Here is a 20762-nt window from a genome sequence, read left to right as displayed (position 1 = left end):
ACATACAAAATGAAGGTGGACAGACAGATTTTTATACGAGGGGCTACAGATGTCGAGCCTTCTGCCACATACTTGGCTGACACCCTCCCCTGGATATGTCCTAATGTCACTGCACCAGCTGGGCCAGCTCCCAGGATTTATTCTGACGTCGTCCGAAATTCTGGATTAGCAGCTGAGGCCGCTGCACCTGCCGTCCCTGGTGACACATTGTACTGGAGCAAGGCCCAAAACATCAGCCAGGACTCAGTTTGATGTTGTCTGCCGCTGAAGCAAATGCATCAGGAACACAACTCCAACGTTCACTCCACCACTGGAACTCTCCCTGCACAACAGGTACGAGCCACTGGCTCAGGATTAAGTGTGTGATAACACTGAGTATGTGGGAACCAAGGAAGCTAGTTATATTACCAGCAATAAGTCTAATCGAAGCAAGAGAAAAAAGCGCCAAAATCACTGCCAGACCGACAGCCAGAAGAAACACTGAAGCCAGTCAGACACCAGACACTATTTTAATAGGGGACGCCATCACCAAGCACGTTAAAATGGCAAAGACTGAAAATCTGTGCATGGCTAACACAACTGTCAAGGAGTTAACGGACCTACTCCCAGTTATCCTCTCAACTCGTCCAAGAAGTCTGAGGGTTCTGATCCACATGGGGTCTTTGGACATCCTGTGAACAAGACTCCGAAACAATATTTTACACCGCGGCTGAAAACACTGAGTGACTATCAACCGCAAGGTGTGTTTATTTCTCGACCAATTCCTACTTGCAAGAAAGGAAGTGAATCATTCAGTCGACTCCTGATCCTGAATACATGGCTGACATGAACATGCTTTAACCATGGGATATGTTTTATTGACAATTTTAACACTTTCTGGAAACGAAAGGAGCGTTTCAACCTGATGGAGTTCATCTGAACTTCACTGGATCCAGACTTCTTGGCGCCAACCTACGTCATGCCCTTGGAGTGCCCGGCCAAAACAAGATGAGGTCAAAGGACAGATTGATCTCTCCCCCCACGCAGCACACACAGGACAGAACAACAAACATGGCAGCACACACCACTCCGAACTATGTTCCTTGTTGAAACGTGGCTTAACAACACTACTGGTGAAGCAACTCTGATAGAGGCTTGTCCTCCTAACTATAAATTCTATCAGTCAGTTAGACAAAACAAGAGAGGAAGAGGGATCACAGTTTGGGTGTAATGACATTGACCTCTGTGAATTTACATCATTTGAATATGATCAGTGTATCGGCCACCAACGTACTCGTCATTATTTCTGCAGGAACTCTGAGTTGATCTCACCAGGTATCACCAGATATGATAGGTTCATTCTGAATGGACACTTTAATATTCATGTAAATAACAAGAACGACCACAAAGCTATAGAGCTTATAAATGTACTTGACAACTTTGAAGAGACCCAACATGTAAAGGAAGCCGCCCACCAGCATGGTAACACCCTGGACTTGGTGATAACAAGAGGGTTACACATGGATCATGTTTCTGTATGTGAATTACCTATCTCTGATTGTCACTGTATACAGTGGTTACGGAAAGTATTCAGACCCCTTTAAATTTTTCACTCTTTGTTTCATTGCAGCCATTTGCTAAAATCAAAAAAGTTCATTTTATTTCTCATTAATGTACACTCAGCACCCCATCTTGACAGAAAAAAACAGAAATGTAGAAATTTGTGCAAATTTATTAAAAAAGAAAAACTGAAATATCACATGGTCATAAGTATTCAGACCCTTTGCTGTGACACTCATATTTAACTCACATGCTGTCCATTTCTTCTGATCCTCCTTGAGATGGTTCTACTCCTTCATTGGAGTCCAGCTGTGTTTAATTAAACTGATAGGACTTGATTAGGAAAGGCACACACCTGTCTATATAAGACCTTACAGCTCACAGTGCATGTCAGAGCAAATGAGAATCATGAGGTCGAAGGAACTGTCCAAGGAGCTCAGAGACAGAATTGTGGCAAGGCACAGATCTGGCCAAGGTTACAAAATAATTTCTGCAGCACTCAAGGTTCCTAAGAGCACAAGTGGCCTCCATAATCCTTAAATGGAAGAAGTTTGGGACGACCAGAACTCTTCCTAGACCTGGCCGTCCAGCCAAACTGAGCAATCGTGGGAGAAGAGCCTTGGTGAGAGAGGTAAAGAAGAACCCAAAGATCACTGTGGCTGAGCTCCAGAGATGCAGTAGGGAGATGGGAGAAAGTTCCACAAAGTCAACTATCACTGCAGCCCTCCACCGGTCGGGGCTTTATGGCAGAGTGGCCCGATGGAAGCCTTTCCTCAGTGCAAGACATATGAAAGCCCGCATAGAGTTTGCCAAAAAAAAACACATGAAGGACTCCCAGACTATGAGAAATAAGATTCTCTGGTCTGATGAGACCAAGATTGAACTTTTTGGCGTTAATTCTAAGCGGTATGTGTGGAGAAAACCAGGCACTGCTCATCACCTGCCCAATACAATCCCAACAGTGAAACATGGTGGTGGCAGCATCATGCTATGGGGGTGTTTTTCAGCTGCAGGGACAGGACGACCGGTTGCAATTGAAGGAAAGATGAATGCGGCCAAGTACAGAGATATCCTGGAAGAAAACCTCTTCCAGAGTGCTCTGGACCTCAGACTGGGCCGAAGGTTCACCTTCCAACAAGACAATGACCCTAAGCACACAGCTAAAATAACAAAGGAGTGGCTTCAGAACAACTCTATGACCATTCTTGACTGGCCCAGCCAGAGCCCTGACCTAAACCCAATTGAGCATCTCTGGAGAGACCTGAAAATGGCTGTCCACCAATGTTCACCATCCAACCTGACGGAACTGGAGAGGATCTGCAAGGAAGAATGGCAGAGGATCCCCAAATCCAGGTGTGAAAAGCTTGTTGCATCATTCCCAAGAAGACTCATGGCTGTACTAGCTCAAAAGGGTGCTTCTACTCAATACTGAGCAAAGGGTCTGAATACTTATGACCATGTGATATTTCACTTTTTCTTTTTTAATAAATTTGCATAAATTTCTACATTTCTGTTTTTTTCTGTCAAGATTGGGTGCTGAGTGTACATTAATGATAAATAAAATGAACTTTTTTGATTTTAGCAAATGGCTGCAATGAAACAAAGAGTGAAAAATGTAAAGGGGTCTGAATACTTTCCGTACCCACTGTATGTTATGATGTGATTGCAACCATGCCAAAGACTAAAAGGGAGAGTCTGGTTCAAAAGAGAGTCCTTGATGGGAGTGCTGAAGCAAAATTCTGAGATCAATTGAGCCATACAGTCATGAGTGCTCTTTAAATGACATGGTTGAACACTTTAATAACACTCAGTTGTCTGTTTTAAATTCTATTGCTCCTTTTAAAAGGTCAGAAAGAAGTCGACTGGTCGAATCTCCCCATGGTTCAACAATAATGGTGTGAAAGAGAACAAGAGAAGTTGTCGGGCAGCTGAAAGAAAGTGGAGGAAAACTGGACTCGGTTAACTGATATAAAAAGAAGCCATGACTTCCTATAACAAAGCAATACATCTGGCAAGAAAGGATTACTTTTCTAAGATTATTACAGAGAACTTGGGAACTAAAGAATATTGTTCTCCACTATTGAGCAGCTACTCAACACTAGCCCTGGCCCCCTCCAGGTCTCAGCATCAAAATGTGAAGAACTGGCACTGTTCTTCAGAGACAAAGCCATTTCAATCAGAGCCAGTGTTGTTACTTATGTAAACACAGACAAACTCCAAAAATCTTGTAACACAGATGCAGCCATGGAAACATTCATCTCTATCCCATTAACTGAGCTTTGTAAGGCTCACCTGGTATAATTTCTCCACTTCCTGTATTGACCCGATACCAACAATGTTTTTTTTTTTTTTTTTTTTTTTTAAACAGGTGTTCAACAGCATTTCAAGTCATGCCCTCGAGATTATAAACACATCTCTTTAAACAGACATCTTCCCAGATGCCTTCATAACAGCTGTAAAACCATTACTGAAGAAATCCAACCTCGATGTCAATTCATTGACCAGCTACAGGCCAAATATCCAATCTTCCATTTATTAGTAAGATACTTGAAAAGATAGTTTGAGTACAAATAAACTCCTTTCTTAAAGAAAACACATCAGTCCAGTTCTGGCTGCTCTGCACTGGCTGCCTGTAAAACACAGGATTGACTTTAAGCTCCTCCTCCTACAAACCAAGCTCTTAATGAGCTCGGACCGAGTTCCATCACTAACTCACTGATTAACTTTTAATGTGAAGACCACATTCTCCACAAACCCTGTCCCTTCCTGTTGTTCTGGTTTCTTCTGGAGCCCAGAGTTCTATTTGGTGATGAGAAAACAGGAGCAGAGCCTTTGAGTTATTTTTGTTAATAGTTTTGTTTGAAAAGGCTTTCTTTATGGTATAATACATGATTTCGTGGAGGGACTGAATATAGATACCTCCTTCCTATACTGCCTATTTGAAGTATTACTATCATTATTTGCCATTACAGTATATTAACTGTGCACAACAACCTCCATAAAACTTAGCCTGTGAAAAGACAACCAAAGATTTTACCACATTTCTCTCAAATGGTTCCATAGCCTTAAAGTGCATAAATATGTTAGATACTGTTCTTTACAGTAGTTTATATTATATGCGTGTGCTGGGTATTTCATTTGAAACATTAAACAAAACATTATCTGAATTTGTCACTTAATTTTTAATATCTCCATAAAATGTGGTCTACTAAGTATTTTTTTACTTGGTCTTTAAAATATGAGATCCAAACATCACAGCAGTCCTCTCTATACAAGACATCAAACATAATTTGATTCTTTTGATAGTACCCATGCGGCTTTCACATGCTCGGCTAATATCTAGCCTATTTGCATTGCTCATAATAACATGACCACAGAGCTAAAATAAAGTACAACTGCATCACTAACCTGAGACGTCCAAACGGGGACCGCAGTTGAACACCCCTGAGGGTGTCAGATGGTGGAAATGCATATCGGGGTGGTCATTTCTTCTGGACTTTGCAAGTCAGGAAGAGCAACGTGGGAGCAGCTTCATTAATCAGTTCATCTGTGTGCAGGTTGACAGCAGGGCCAAACAAACAAACAGTACTCTGCCCAAAACCCCGGGAATACAGACATCTAGGCAACGAGTGAACGACAACACTGCAGCGCTGCCAGAGTGGACACTCCCCAAGGGGCTGATGGGAGAGAGAGGATGTTCGTCATCATTCACTCTTTAGCTCAGAGGGGGATGAAGGTGGGAGACCGGAAACCGTCTGAAATGTCACTGCAGGGATGAGCTGCTGAGAAAGGCCGCATGCATCAAACAGAGTCAGGTTAGATTAATGGATGCTGGGTCGCTCTGTTTGACCTTTTCTAAACAATACTAATGAACCATAACATGTGGAGGTGTTCTGGGTTACATTGTGTAATATCTGCACATGGTGACCACAGTCTGATAAAGACATCTAAGCATCATGGTGAAGTTGAGTTCTACCTCTCACCTGATGTCAGAAAGTTCTAGACCAGAGCAGAGATCCGTCCCTCCATGAGACTCCTGAGGGACGAATACAACTTCAACATGCTGACAGTTGTCTGTCACCCAGCAGAAAAACTGTTGTAAAATAAATAACTAACACCTTATTATGTCACAACAGTGTGTTAAAGGTTTGGCTAAGTTTTGGGGAAGACTGCTTTAAAATAACTTTGTTGAGATTAAAGGATTTTTGTTGCCATGGTTACAATAATAAACATGCCATTGTCAACATTGACGACCTTTTCATTCACCCCAACATCTTTCCAATGGCAACTTTATAAATACGTCATCTGACTTCCTCCTTTGTTCCTTTAATAATTACAATTAACCATTAGAGTGTGCTGTAATTTGAAATTTGCTGTGATGACCAAAGCAGTGTCACAACTGATAGAGGTCTCAGAGAAATGCAACTCCAGAGGGGTGTACTACGGTTTTTATGAGGTATAGATTAATTTCATTTGTTCTTTTTACTGACATCTGGGACTGATCAATGCACTAAAGCATTGCACGTGTTGCCCACTTATAAGATCTGACCATAAACACACCTACCGCTTTGAATTATGATTTTATGTTTATTTCTTATTTGCTCCTCAGTCCGTTTGACTCCTCTGGGGCTGCAGGTGGAATGATGAGACTAAAACATTTATACATGTCATGAGAATACATCTAATACATTCACACAGTCAGCAATTTTTTTATTTTCACATCCTTCCAAAATTTAGCAGCTGCAGATGGGCTGCTTTCAGTTTGGATTATGTGTTTAACTTGATTATAGTTTGCTCCTTGTTTTTAAAAGATGTGGCTCTGCTGTCAGAACACTTGTCCGTGTTTGTGATGGTCAGATCCTACAAACACCTCTTTTATGTGAACGCGTTCAGAGCCGAAAGCAGAAAGCGTTAACAGAGAAAGCTGATGAACCACTGTCGTAGTACCGATTATCTCCGACTGACAGTTTCAGCTTTGTTGAGCAGGTATGTTGAACTTGCTTGGTAGTACACCACTCAGATCAGCTTCTTCCCAAATGACCTCTGAGATATATTTAGAGCATTCAGCATCACTTGACCTGACACAAAACAAGTAACAACAATTAATGTAACAATATTTACTACACAAAATACCAATAATACATCTAAAGCTTTGCTGTTATGACATCACCCACATTATGTATTCAAATAGGATCACATGTTCATAGTAGGTGGAAATACGGTCTAAAATCCAAATATGTTTTACTGACAGCACACACAACAATATGAAATATTTGATATTGCTATGAATAACATGTTTATGTTAAAACGTGAAATTTAGATAGAGAAGGACTACTACACCATCAGGCTCCTTCTGGACCACTCAGCTCTCTGTCCATGAATTTTAACAATCCTTTATGAATGCTTTTCAAAACATCACATCACATGGTTAACATTAGGGATATGCATGGATATGATTAAAAAAAAAAAAAAAGAAAAAAAGAAAAGAAAAAAAAAAAATTCTAAATCACCCATTAAAAGCAGTTTTAATGGCTGTGGTTCATAATTAGGGTTCATTATGACCACAAATCAAATCATGAGGGGAGAAGCATCAATAAACAGCCAATGGTAAAGCAACATTGGTTTGCACATGGAATATGAATGAATGTGTGTGTGTGTGTGTGTGAGTGTGTCCTCGCTGCTTTCATTCACTCATTTTCATGCTTTTGTTATCGCCCCTGCAGTTCCCTGCCAGATGAACCTCACTGGGCCTGAAGGGTACATCGAGGCTCCTCCACAGTCCAGCTCTGCTTTTCACTCCACCATGGACTGCAGTTACATCATCACCGTCTACATGGGCTACGGAGTGGAGGTCCAGGTAAGAACCACTTCTACATCCACCCAGTTTATGTAGTCCGCTTGATCCAAGTCTGGGGTCATGGAAAACTCACACTTATTATAATGACTGCTACTATACATATTTGTTGTGTATAAATGGAAAAATGACATACTATGTGGTCTCAACTGTGGCGGTTCTTTATATTAATAATAATGTGAATAAGTGAAACCTTGACGAAACTACCAAAGTTTCACTTCTAACATTTGTCTCTGGCAAGCTTGTGTTGAGGAATCCTCATTCCTGAATACTAAATGTGATCAAAGTAAAATTTAAAAAAAGGGTTTCCTTCCCTTTAACAATAAATTAAAAAAAATAGGACAATTAAGACATATATCCTAATGTTTAATTAAATGTACATTTAAACTTCCACTCAAGTACTCACAGTTTTCTCTTTCTATTAATGTCTTTCTCACTAATCCCAGTTTTTAAGAAGATATTCAGGTAGTTATTTTTAGCTCAGCAGTTAGTGTTGAGTATTCTTTGTTCCTGTCACTGTCCTGCTTTCTCCTGCTCGGGGTGTCTTAGGTTTAGTTATTCTTTTGCCTCCTTTATTCATAATGGTACTAGTAATGAATAGTTTGTCTTTGCTGTGAACCTATAAAAAACTAATTGTTAGCTGCTATAGTTAGCCAACCCTCTGTATCCGATGGGCGCCGAGCCAGCGCAGTTTTTCTCCCCCGAGCAGCCGTGAAGTGAAGCCGGGCGACTGTCCGAAGCAGACGCCCACCATTCATCACTGAGCAGTGTGAGGGAGGAGAGATGCAAACACCGGCGTGACTTCAGGGAAGAAACAGGTTATGTAATGGAACAATAAGCTACATGAATATAAATGATATGGTCTCGTTCTAGATCTAGTTTGAAAATTAGTTGATATACCTTAAAAAGTGGACGTAACACCCGGCACTATCCCGACGGGTTCTGTTTGAAGAGACTGGTTCCTTCAGCCCTCCTGAGGCAGCAAAGGATACGAAACCTTGAATATTCCTGCTTCAGGCTACAGAGGCACTGTGAAGTATGAACTTTAACACTCAAACACCTGCTGGCCAAAATTCACATAACATCAGCAGTGGGTGTTAGACGTGATTTTAACATGATTAAATAGTTACTCTAGAAAATATCCTGTTTGCTTGTCTGTTGATAAATTGGAAACAACTGCGTGCTCCACTATTAGACAGGTACACAAGTGCACACACACACACACACACACACACACACACACACACACACCACCACCACCACCACCACCATCTCTGTACCTGTACCTGTGTGCATGAGTACATGGAACTCTTTGATGAGGTTTTGTGTTATTTGTGAAGACACAGAGTAGTTTTAATAATGAAGATATGTATTTATTCATGTATAGAGCATTTGTACTTCACCACAGTGTAAACATATCAGCGCTTTGTGTTCAGATTCCTAGATTCAATCCCAAATTATTGTGCAGATAGCAAACAAATTCACTGATGACTAAAAGATGATTTACTGCATTATTGCAATAAGCTATCCTCACTTTTTATTTTAGGACCTAAAACTTCTGTGTAGGTCCTAAAAGAATCACACACTGGGAGCGTGTGATTGTTTAAATGGACTGCCTTTCTGACAGGGTGACATGCAGATACCATAATCAATAGTGTGTGTGTGTGTGTGTGTGTGTGTGAGAGAGAGAGAGAGTGACCTCTGCAGGTTTAGTCTTTATTCATACTGACTGTCCTTGAGAATGTAATGGAGACACACCGTCCTTTTGTGTTGGAATCATTGTCCCTGTTTAAGCTGTTAAAACACTGAGCATGTTGTTGGTCTATTGTCAGATGGATGGCTTTAAATTAGCATTCACATTTTTCATCAACAATAGCCGTCTCCAGGCCAGCAAGTGCAGAGATATACAGCTTACATAGCAGCTGCTCTGACAGGAGAACAATTCACTGTTCATTTTTAAAATGCACTTCCTTTATGTCTTCTGTTTCTGGATTTTAGGAGACCTTCAGAAATATTTGATCAATCGACATTACATTTTAAACATTCTTTTGTAGTCCTCCCACTTCTGAAACACCAGCTGATGTTTCCTCACATGATGAAAAGGTTTTGGATTATGAGTTCAAAGAGGACATTCTTCTCGTTTAGATTTGTGTTGTGCTGTCAGAATATGTCATGATGGTATATGCCAATAAATTCTTCATCTCTGTGAATTCATAAGTTCTCGACACTGACATTTGTGTCTCTGGACTCAAGTTGTTCTTCAAAGAAACAGATTTGGACTCTTGGATTGTGGGCAATTGATCATTGTTCACAAACAAAAATTATGCTGACAAGCTGATGCTTGAAGACACACTGTTAAAACCATTTTCTTTTTTAAAAGGCAAGGATGCAATATTTCACTTTGCATAATTCACCAAACATCAATTTTACTTGAAACGGTCTGCCCGCTTTTATTATTAAAGAGGAAATGAGTTACTGATTCTTTGTGGATGTTGGTGATAGGACCTGGAACTGGGGGGCTTTAGAGCTTCAGAGCAGTGTCTTCCACTTAGACTGCATACAAAGATGGATGTTGGATGTTTTCTTTTGGACTTCCTGGATTTGCCCTTGGCAGAATTTTGAAAGGTCAACCACTTATTTGAAGTTTCACTGTTGCTCCCAGTCGTCTCCACTTGCCTCGCCTTAGAAATAGCTTTGTAACTCTTCCCCGACTGATGCATTTTAATAACCTTCTTCATCTATTCTGGAATGTATTTTGATTTGGGTGAAATGGGCTGCTGGTGAGATATTTTAGTCAACTTCTTGCTTCTAAAAATGTTCGATTTAAGTAAAGATTTTATTGAACAGGGCTGTTTACGATCAGGCCTGAATTTGTCTTGTCCTGTTGTAACCAGTTATCGATGGGATTTAGTTACTAAGGTTGGAAAATAATTTAGCTGGTACTTTGCTTCAATACATACATCAAAACTCCGGTTATCATTGTTTTATGTTATATTTTTTTCAGAATCTCAGATTCAGGGGGGGGTGCAAACGGCACACACACACACACACACACACACACACACGCAGAACTTTACAACTGCAAACACCTTAAGTCTGTGTTGTCAAAAGCTGCTTAAATCTTAAGCTTTAAGAAGAACACAAACACCTGCTGTCATCGTTAACGTGTTTATTTGGAGAGCAGACATCTGCTCAAGTTTCAGGTGCATAAAGAATCACAGATGCACCCGGACCACTGCTCACAAAGGCATGTGTAACTCAGGCGTTGATTTTCACAGAGCGAAGGAACTTGGAGTGCTTAGTGGCGGCGGTTCTAGCTTGTCTGTGCCCCGTTCACGGTGCAGCACATTGTTCAGGCGCAACAGAAGCAGTCTCTGAACGTTTTGATCCACCTTGGTAGTTATTGTGTTTGTTACGGGTTGCTGTGTGTATTTCTCTGAGCTCGTTTGTTAGCCACTGCGTTCAAACCAGTAATCTGTGTGATAAAAGAACAGTTACCGCTGTGTACTGAAAATGTTTTCCTTTCTCTGTTTTTCTTCCCTTTACTTATCCTACACACACCTACACTCACCTATAATGTGCAGGTGCGTGGTTGCACGGCTAAGCTCTCCTCCAATCTGTCTTGTTGTTATGGATACCATTGTAGCTATGATATACCCATGCACGTCATTACATCCGACATATCCACACACACGGCTCTGCCCACTCACACGTAGGTGCTAAATGTTTGTCTCTTGTTGTTAACCGTATAGTTCTTTGTAACTGTAGTTAGATGAGTTTATTGATTAAAAGAACCACCTTGGGATCGGCATCTGATCCCAAGGTGGTTCCCTGTGATTATTAATCATAATCCTTATAACCAAACTTGCTTTCCCAGCACACAACAGTTTTGATCAAATTTGATTTTCTAAAGGGAAATATTGTTAGGAATGTATTTAGAGATGATGCTGAGCTTAACAGTAATATGTTAACTGACAACACTTTTCTTTCAGCCAAACATTCAGTTTAATATTCACTTGTTGCTATACCAATATTAAACTTTTTATGGTTTGTCTGGCCTCTGGCCACTCTTGGTTAAAGAAAGACATTGTTCAGATTTATAACTGAAAACTCAAGAGAGATGTTTATTTACATAATCCATCCCTAACTTTAACCTAAATTATTTTGTTGCCTCAATCCAAGATGGCGGTCTGATTGTGAATCCTCTGAGAGTTTCCTGCTTTGTAATGTGGTGCTTGAATCAATAATAAACTCATCTATAAAATCAATCCAGCCAGTGATTATGTTGCCACTTAAAAATAATTTCGTATATACACATTACATATTCTGAAGGGAGCAGATTGGTCAGTCTATATCTGTTTGTGTCAGTTTGTTGATTCTTGCTGATCACGGAACCTAAACTTTGAATTATTTATAAGATCCCTTTTACATTTTTGGCACTTAGAAGGTTGCTAGGAAGAAAGCAGGATGGAAGACGACATGTTTATTCTTTGCTTTTTTTTTTTTTTTTTTTTTTTTTTTTTTTTTTTTAATAACTTACAATAAGTAGCTTTTGAGCTTCTCCAAGTCTGTGCAATGTGCCAGGCAATTGTAATGCACAGAAATAATGTATTTACATTTCTTTGTTGGTTTCTGATATCAACCCATGAATTGGTAATTCATAGTGGCTCTAAAATATGGTTAAAAATAATGTTTATTTGCATGTCCACTTGTTTTTTGAGAAACGTGTGTGTATGTGTGCTTATTTAAAACAAAAGCAATATGCAAGCAAGTGACTTGTAATGAACTGTGGCCTTTTTCATGAACCATTGCAAAAACAAAGATGTGCTTAGTTTTGATAGTTTGTTCTGGGGTTGCAGCAGCATCACTCATTGAGCCTCTTTGACTAACATACACTGTGGAAATGCACTGCAGATCTCCAAAGTCACCTCCACACAATGTTTAGCCTGCAGAGAGTGGCAGGCGCTCCAAATGATTACAGCCTCTCTATCTGCTGTAGGGCATTCAGTGCCGTTCTGAAGCATTTGACCTTTTTGGGGTGGCTTTATGTGATGATTTAAGCAGCGCCCTTGTTTCTACCTGAAAAACCCCTCATCCACATGATTAACTCCAAGAGCATGGCTTCCTGCTGCTCATAAAATATACAATGGACATTACAATGCTGACCTTCCAGATGCTGGGCCTAATATATTTAGGATGAAAAATGAATATGTGGTTGCAAATCATCGTCAATGATGTCTCCCAGCTGCTTCCTGCCACTGATGTGGAGAGGAAGTGAAGGAAGCGAATAAAATGTTAGAAAATCAAAAAGCAAAAGGAAGATGAAGAGAGGTGTAGTGGAAGACAATGGAAGACATGGTGAGGGAGAGGAGGGTGAACATATGACTGTGAATAGTGGGGGTTTGGGTCCTTACATTGACAGGTATTTTGATGTCTATGTGCTGTTCACCAGCATCACTGCTGAAGAAGGAGACAATATGATTAAACAGCAGCTGATGACACAGGACCTCAGATTATCAACGTGGAGCCAATGCTGACATCACAAAGGACGGGACTCAGATGGCAGAATTCAATAACAGCTGGTCTTCAGGAAGACATGTAGGTTAGTGAGGAAATTGTGGCTTGAAGATGACATTAAGGAATGAGGACATCACCTTCCTAAATGGCTCCCTTAATAATTACAAAAAGGAAAGACAAAAAAGACAGTAACAGTGACTGTGACAGGTTGTAGGTTGACAGATCAACTCTTCCATCATGTTTCCTCTCTAATAACCAGGTTCAGTGCCAATGAAGAACATAGTTTGATGTTTATATAATTATGGAAGACATCAGGGTGTAGAGGTGGTGGATGTGCATGTATTAGGTCTTGTTTGCTGTACAGCAGAAACTACAGTATGTGTAATTAATTAACCAGAAAAAAACAATTTCTTCAGTGAATATTCCCCCCAAAATTCATTGGTTGCAGCTTGTTCAATGAATATTTGCTGCTTGTCTTTGCTTTTATATAATTGTTAATTGATTGTTTTGGGGTTTTGATTTGCTAGTTGGACAAAACAAAACATGTGATGATGTCAGCAAAAAATCTGTAAGAAACGGATGAACATTTTATAGACCAAACAAGTAGCTGAGAAACGGAGAACATGGCCCCACTATGGTCTTTTCCAAACCTTAATCATACTGTACATAGTTACTGTCACAACACAATATTACTGAAGAAAATATTTGTTATATTTTAGTAATTGAAACAAACCCTTAAACAGGACACAACTTTAAATACCGCTATTTTGTAACAACCTGCTAGCATCTCATACGGGGGGGGGGGGGTTACATGTTAAAATGTATAAAATGCACAAGTGTGCTCTCATCCATTACCCTGTGATGAACTGAAAGATCAGGACTCAGGCTGGTTTAAGAAACAGAGGCAGACAGAAATGAAAGCAGCGTCCTTCAGGGACCACTGCAATGCGATTTTTAAAAACATCAACTATCAATGTAACGGAACATTGTCACTAAATTGTTATCATTGGTTTTAATGAATCATTCATTATCACCATTTGTGTCTGGTGACAGAGTTAAGTAACTGTGTTGGCGTGACGTCAGGACAATAGGTATATCTCTCACTACTGATTGATTTGGACAAAGCAAAAACAGGAAATTGGCTAAATTTAACACAATGCCTTGCTGAATTAATTAAGTAAAACAAAAAGGCCTGCTAAAATGATGTCCTTATAGCAGAAAGTGAGAAGAATGGAAAGGAAGAAGGACAATAGAAAAAGGGAGTTTTGAAGAAAGTAAAGCGATAGCGTTAGGAGCAGATGAGTAGGAAATGAATGAAGGGAATAAAGCAGGAAAAATAAGGAAATGAGGTGGAAAGAAGAAGAAGAGGAGGTGATGAGCAGAATAATATAATTGAACTTTCCCCTCATCTTCCATTTACTTTCATTATTAAAAGTGACTGCAGCGTGTGGATGGGGCTTATCCACAGCAACTAATTAATTACACATGGATTATCTGTCCTCTCCTTTAGTTTGTTTACGGACTGCTTTAAGTGTGCTTTGACTAAAATATCTAATCAGCTTCTCTTCATCGCGTTTCCTCCCTGGACAGACAGGCGCAGACAAATGTGGAATTCAAATCATGTTGGACATGCATCAAAGGTGTCAGGTGGATCTAATCGGTCGTTTGGAGCTTTTATTCACTAAGAGTGGGCTTCTAATTTGTTTTATCAAGAAATCGTGCTCATTAATCTTCTTCAAAGGTCTTTAATAACCCCGGAGAATCACAGCTACCTAATTTGATTGTCTTTTTGTACAAAATAAGCCAGATTTTACACTGATACAGACGTTTGATAAGAGGGATTATTGAGTCGAGTCTGGGCTCTTTTACCAGGTAAGACCCCAACACCTGCAGCAGGGGGAGTAAAGCTATTCAGGTGAATAGTGGTTAAACGGTAGTTGTGGTTTATTTCAACATGGTGTTTTTCCCACACGAGGCAGTAGAGTCTCCTTTAGTTTTGCTAAAGTTGGACTCACTACTTCCATTCTAAAGATTTGATGAAACAAAGACTTGTTTCATGGCAAGCCTCCTTCAGCTCCCCAAAACAACTGTCAACATGTGGATAGATTTGTACATTGTATTTGGCATTATATTGTTAAAAATAGATGCAAATGAGTGCCTGCAACTTTCTCAACTGAAAGGATAAAAAAACAAACATATTCAGAATATTTTTTACGCAGCTCCAGTTTGGGCTAATTGCTCCGCAAGTTGAGTGAAAATACTGCTCTGAGATATGATTATATTTTTTTTGCTACAACTGTCCGACAATATTTACAATTTACATGTTATCAGCACTTTTCTCTGAGCATTTGTTCCAGCCGGCCTCCAATTCACCTTGGACAGGTGGAGCAGGTTCTGTTGATGATTCTTTAGATGTAGTTTCACTTGTATACACATTGAGATTTCCCAAGTCTGGCTTTCACCGGTCTAACTCACGCACCAAAGGTTTTCTTCTTTCTTCTTTTAAAATTTTTTATAAATACAGAACCACGGGTACTCATGCTGACTCATTGGTTGGCACTGTACGACAGATCATGGAAATGTAGTCCCTGGTCTTTTCTTTGTTCTCATGACCGTCCAACAGAATGAATGTGTTTCTGTTTGTGTCAGATAGACTAGAAAACTGGCCAGGCTGTCTGGTGAAATGGATTTTCAAGAAGGTAATTTCTTATTCCAAGAAATTCCATTTCATATACCTTAGTAACTCCTCAGTGCAGGTCCTGGGGGGGTGATGTGCCGAACTCTCCGTGTATGAATCTGGGTTGGGGTTGCACAGAGAATATGTGAAAAGTGCTGTAGGTAAAGGAGTAAAGAGAGATCATCACCCCGGCAAGGCTTTGTTCAATATCCTCTCCCTCACTTTGCCACACTCTCCAGAAATGTGAAGGAGCTCTGGCATTACAACTCTTATCTCAGGCCATAATGAGATCCCATGGTAACATAGAGCCTGCGTTACATGAGATGTGCAAGGACTGAGCGAGAACACCATTTCAACCACTTTCACAAGTTTTTTTCCACTTCGAGATAACGACACAACTTGATATTATACCCATGAAGATGTTCTGCCATGACGAGACCGTTCACAATCCTGCAGAAGTGGTTGTCATAGCAGCAATCTTTTGGTAATTAGTGATCTGATAGTGATTAGGAGGCGTTAGCAGAGTGTATTCAGACTGCCTGGGTTTAACTCTGCTCTTTACCCGGTGTCAGATTTCAAAGGTGTTCAAAGGTCTCAAGGGAAGCAAATTATCAGCAATTTTTTTTACTTTTCAGTTCTGCTCTCGCCAACAATAGCACTGCGCCCTGACAACTGACCAAGCGAGATTCTAACCAATAGTCCTGTTGTCTTCCCGTCGTACTGATTGGAGCCATTAAACACACCTATTAGGTTCTTCTTTATGACTTAGCATGGAAACAAATCAGAGATCACACATGACACTGGAACAGAACATACACAGTACTGAGTCATAAGCAGTAGAGGTGACAATACTTAGATGGATGTTTTCCTTGGACAGAGCTGAATAAAGTGAAATGATCACCAAGTCGTTTCTTATATATTCCATCCATCCATCCATTATCTATAGCTGCTTTATCCTGAACAGGGTCACGGCGGGGCTACAGCCTATCCCAGCTTAAGGTGAAGGCAGAGTACATCCTGGACAGATCACCAGTCCATCACAGGACCAACACAGAGACAGAGATGGAAACAAAGACCATTCACGCTCTCATTCACACCTAAGGGACATTTGTAGAACCACCAATTAACCTGACATGCATGTCTTTGGATGGCGGGAGGAAGCCGGAGTACCCAGAGAGAACCCACGCAGGCACAAGGAGAACATGCAAACTCTGCACAGAAAGGCCCGGATTCAAACTCAGAACCTTTTCGCTGTGAGGCGACAATGCTGAACACTGCACCACTGTGTCATCCTTGTATATATTATTTGGAATTTGTATGTGTATATACCATATGTTGTACATTTCCTTACGATTTTTTTTTAGATATTTGAAAATCCTCTATGTATAGCGTGTGTGGTTACATATGCTCTGGAAGTAAAATTGGCTTGATACTGCTGTGACACTGTATGCTGTGATTACTCTGACAGACCTCTTGTTTAATGACAGGCTTCCCGGTGTGTGTGTGTGTGTGTGTGTGTGTGTGTGTGTGTGTGTGTGTGTGTGTGTGTGTGTGTGTGTGTGTGCGCGTGTGCGTGTGTGTGTGTGTGCGTGCGTGCGTGCGTGCGTGCGCAGCCCAAGCATCAATCCCAGCCGGCCATATAAAGATGAGAGCCAAGGCCAAGCAGCAATTTCCCCAAAGAGAGCTCAAAACAGATCCAAACAACAGTCAGCAAAGGTTCGGCCTCAGATAGTGCAGGATATCGACTGATGGATCAATACCCTCAACTGCTTTAGCTGAGCCAGACTCCACCTCGGTTCAATACGGCACAGTTCTATCTTCAGTCCCTGTCTGGACTGATGGCAGAGATTGATTAGGAAGCATTTGTCAATGCTGAGACAGTTTCCAAGAGGAATAGCTAACACCCACGTCCTATGGGAGCAGCTGCCCTGTCAGTTTGAGGTGTTTTTCTGCTCATTTACAATATGTGCAGCTCCTCGCAGGTTAAGTTTCTCTGCTTTGTTGTTGTCACGACCCTTCAGAATTTACTGTGGCTGGTTGAGTTTGCATGCCATTGCTGTAAAACCACTGAAGCATGTTTGTATGCTGGTGCCTGTAGGTTTATCGCGTTGTCACCTAGACTAATAATCCCATGCATGCTAACTGACCGAGACGCTGAGAAACGAGGGAGAAATGACATACTTAGGAAGGATACCTGAAGCAGAAGTTAATTAATTCAACCTAAGACACACACCAATGTTACATTATGCATGCGCTTCATTACCATAAACATGCGTATCTTTACCCTTCAGCTCATTCATTTCTTTGTGCCCTGTAAGGAGGAGAGGTCCACTTGGGCTTCCTTCAAAGAGTTAATTGCATTAGTTACACTATTTATACATGTTAAAATGTATAAAATTTTAAAATGCACATTATATACAATTTATACACAAATAAAATTTGAATATTATTAAATTAAACTGAACTAAACAACAGTGCAACAAATTAAACAAACAACAGTGCAATGGTGTTATTGATGTGTGATGGATTTGGCCAGAGGTGAGTTATTGTACAGTGTGATTGCAGTGGGCAGGAATGATCTCCTGTATCGGTCTTTGTGTGTCCTTTTGACTCGATTACAGTAGATGAGCATAGATGAACAAAACTGCAGCTATGGGCTAAACTTGGTTTGCTGTACAGTAAAGGGCACATGTTGTTTTTCTCCTTCTCTTCTGTGTGATTCATTCATCATTCAAGTCGTTAAATCAGGGAAAGCTGCTAGTACATCAATTCCTTCTCACAATTTCAACCTCGTCTTTATAGAAGCTACATTCATTTGCAGTTATTTAGCATTACAGATTTACATGAAAGGGCAATGCCAAGTGGCAGTGAATAGTTTGACCTTACAGTGGAGGCTGTGGAGGACAGGTAGGAGAATGGACTTCATCAGCATTCCATCTGTATCACGCTTCAGTCACAAAACCTAATCTGAAATCATTTGCAGAGGAAGTAGTGTCCTTTGTGCCGCAATGTGGAAACCCTGCGGTCAGGGTGGCGGTTGGGTATGTAGCATTGACTGAGTGAAAAACAATAATTGTAGCTTGTGACGTCACCTGCAGGTTTCCTGATGAGCAGGTTTAGGCTCAGTATTTCTGTGTTTGTCTCCTTCTTGGTAATGCCTGGCTCTAATACAAAAATTGGCAAAAAGGTGAAGCGTGGGTGGAGCTGAGGCGGCAGAATGAAGCCTGATGGCTTTAACCAGGGCCATGGAGGGTCTCTATCGGTATGGCTGTAAAAATGATGTTAGTTTAACATTGGGGTCGAGAGGCATTGACTCACTTTTGTAACCAGCCTCAAGCGGCCATTCAAGGAACTGCAACTTTTATTACTTGGACTTTGGCTTCCTCAGCCCCGGAGGCTACTGCTTGGTGTCGAGGCCGACACACTTTATGCAGAAGACTAACGGTTTAATCTCATCACACACCTGCAGTTTACTTTGGCCGTTTTATTGACTGTAAGTAAGATCAAAGTTTAGTCGCTATAAGCACAGTCTTTTCCTAAACTTATTCAAATATTTACAGCTACTGTACAAAGCTAATAGTGACAATGTTAAAAAGTTTCTGACTGCACAAAACTGAACATCCACTCTATGTTTGTATGGTGAAAGGGTTGTGACAACACACTTATTTAACTAAAAACAACATGTGTAGTGGCAGATAAATAATTATATACAACAAAGCTATGAGCCATACAAAAGCATCCAAACAAGATTTAACAGCCCTGTCTCCTGATAATGGGTGTCAAATAATCCACAAAAGCAAATGCAGTTATGAAGAAACATGATTATAGCTAGTGATCTTGCAGCCACACGTAGTGACTGCAGCATGTTTAACTTTGTTCTGTCTGTGTTTAAACTCTGAAAGTTCTTGATTAAGGTCATTGGAAACATGGTGGTTTCAGAGTGACTTGAGTCCGTAGGTGTAGTGCTGCTGGAGCACACTGGAATGACTTCCCACCCTTTCTTTCCTCAAGATGAGGAAACAAAATGTTTACTGTTTTCTTGATCATGTTGAAATGTGCTTGAAGATACAATCATCTCTAAATCATGTGCCATGAAAGAGAGCCAATAAAAACAAATAGAATGGTCAAAGTTGTCATCTTGACATGTAAGGTGTATTGATTGACTCACAGTGTCCACTCAAAGCCTTGTTTTGATCAGCTATGGTTTATCCTGTTAAAGTTACTGGACTATGCGTGAATACAAACTCAACACTTCCTGTATTTGTTTGAAATTAAAAGCCCTCTAACGATTCAGTATGCAGAAACACTTCATTTCTTAACATTTGCAGAAACTTGGTGTGACTGAAATGGAACAATCATAATTTAGATGACTAATCCAGAACAACTACTCCAAATAGTCATTATATTGTTGACTTTATTGAATTAACAGGGATAGAATATCTCAGCTACTGTATATTATTGCTGACCGTATGTTTATTTGCTGCCACAGTGGTTACACAACCTGTGAAACCAGCCACGACCCAACGATGTCTCAGGTTCACTCCGGTACTTCAGCAAATAGCACTACACCCCTGCTTAAGACACAGTGAGTTTAACATTTAAATCAAAGCAATGTCTTTTCCAAACTATAAGCAAAGAGCCTTTGTTTGCTATGGGAGTCTGGGTGTGTTTACTGGTCTGTGGAGGGGCAACTGTGTGCTCAGTATACTCAACATCTACCCCAAATACCTCCATTAATTTCAGCTGCAATTCATGTAGTGCTTCATGAACAATTTTTTTTTTTTAAAAAGGCAAAAAACTGGCAAAACAATTTAGTAATGAGTCAGCATGAGGTAGGTAGGTAGCTGCAGTTTGTTGTTTTTATTATGCAGCGATGCCATGTGAGCAAGGTCACAGCACCACCCTCTACTTCACCGCCCCTCCCTCCCCCTGTCAGGCCACCCAGAGTGCTTCACATCCTTCTAGGGTGACAATCTAATGAAAGATGCTCATACTGAGCTCATGCTGCCTTTAAGTGCATTCCACCATATAGCTATTAAAATGCTTCACCCTCTGTGATTGCCTTTCAGAGAGGAGGAAATGGGAGAAAGCAATAGATTCGGTCAGAGGAATCAAATGGTGGAGAGGTTGATTAAATAGCAGCAGCCTGTCAACATCTCATTGACCAGAGGAAAA

General features: G+C 40.5%; 1 protein-coding gene across 1 annotated transcript in view; it reads left to right on the top strand.

The window, feature by feature from the left end:
- Positions 1 to 20762, top strand: part of sez6b (seizure related 6 homolog b) — a 205153-nt gene that overhangs the window by 80031 nt on the left and 104360 nt on the right. Inside the window, exon 3 of the mRNA XM_069166512.1 lies at positions 7263 to 7396. Within this exon, the coding sequence (XP_069022613.1) occupies positions 7263 to 7396 (134 nt within the window). The remainder of the gene's footprint in view (positions 1 to 7262; positions 7397 to 20762) is intronic.

Source organism: Embiotoca jacksoni, unplaced genomic scaffold (genome assembly GCF_022577435.1).
Source record: "Embiotoca jacksoni isolate LCO1_2020_lvr unplaced genomic scaffold, fEmbJac1.0.p SCAF_39, whole genome shotgun sequence".
Lineage (NCBI taxonomy): Eukaryota > Metazoa > Chordata > Actinopteri > Embiotocidae > Embiotoca > Embiotoca jacksoni.
This window is presented reverse-complemented; position numbering and strand designations above follow the sequence as displayed.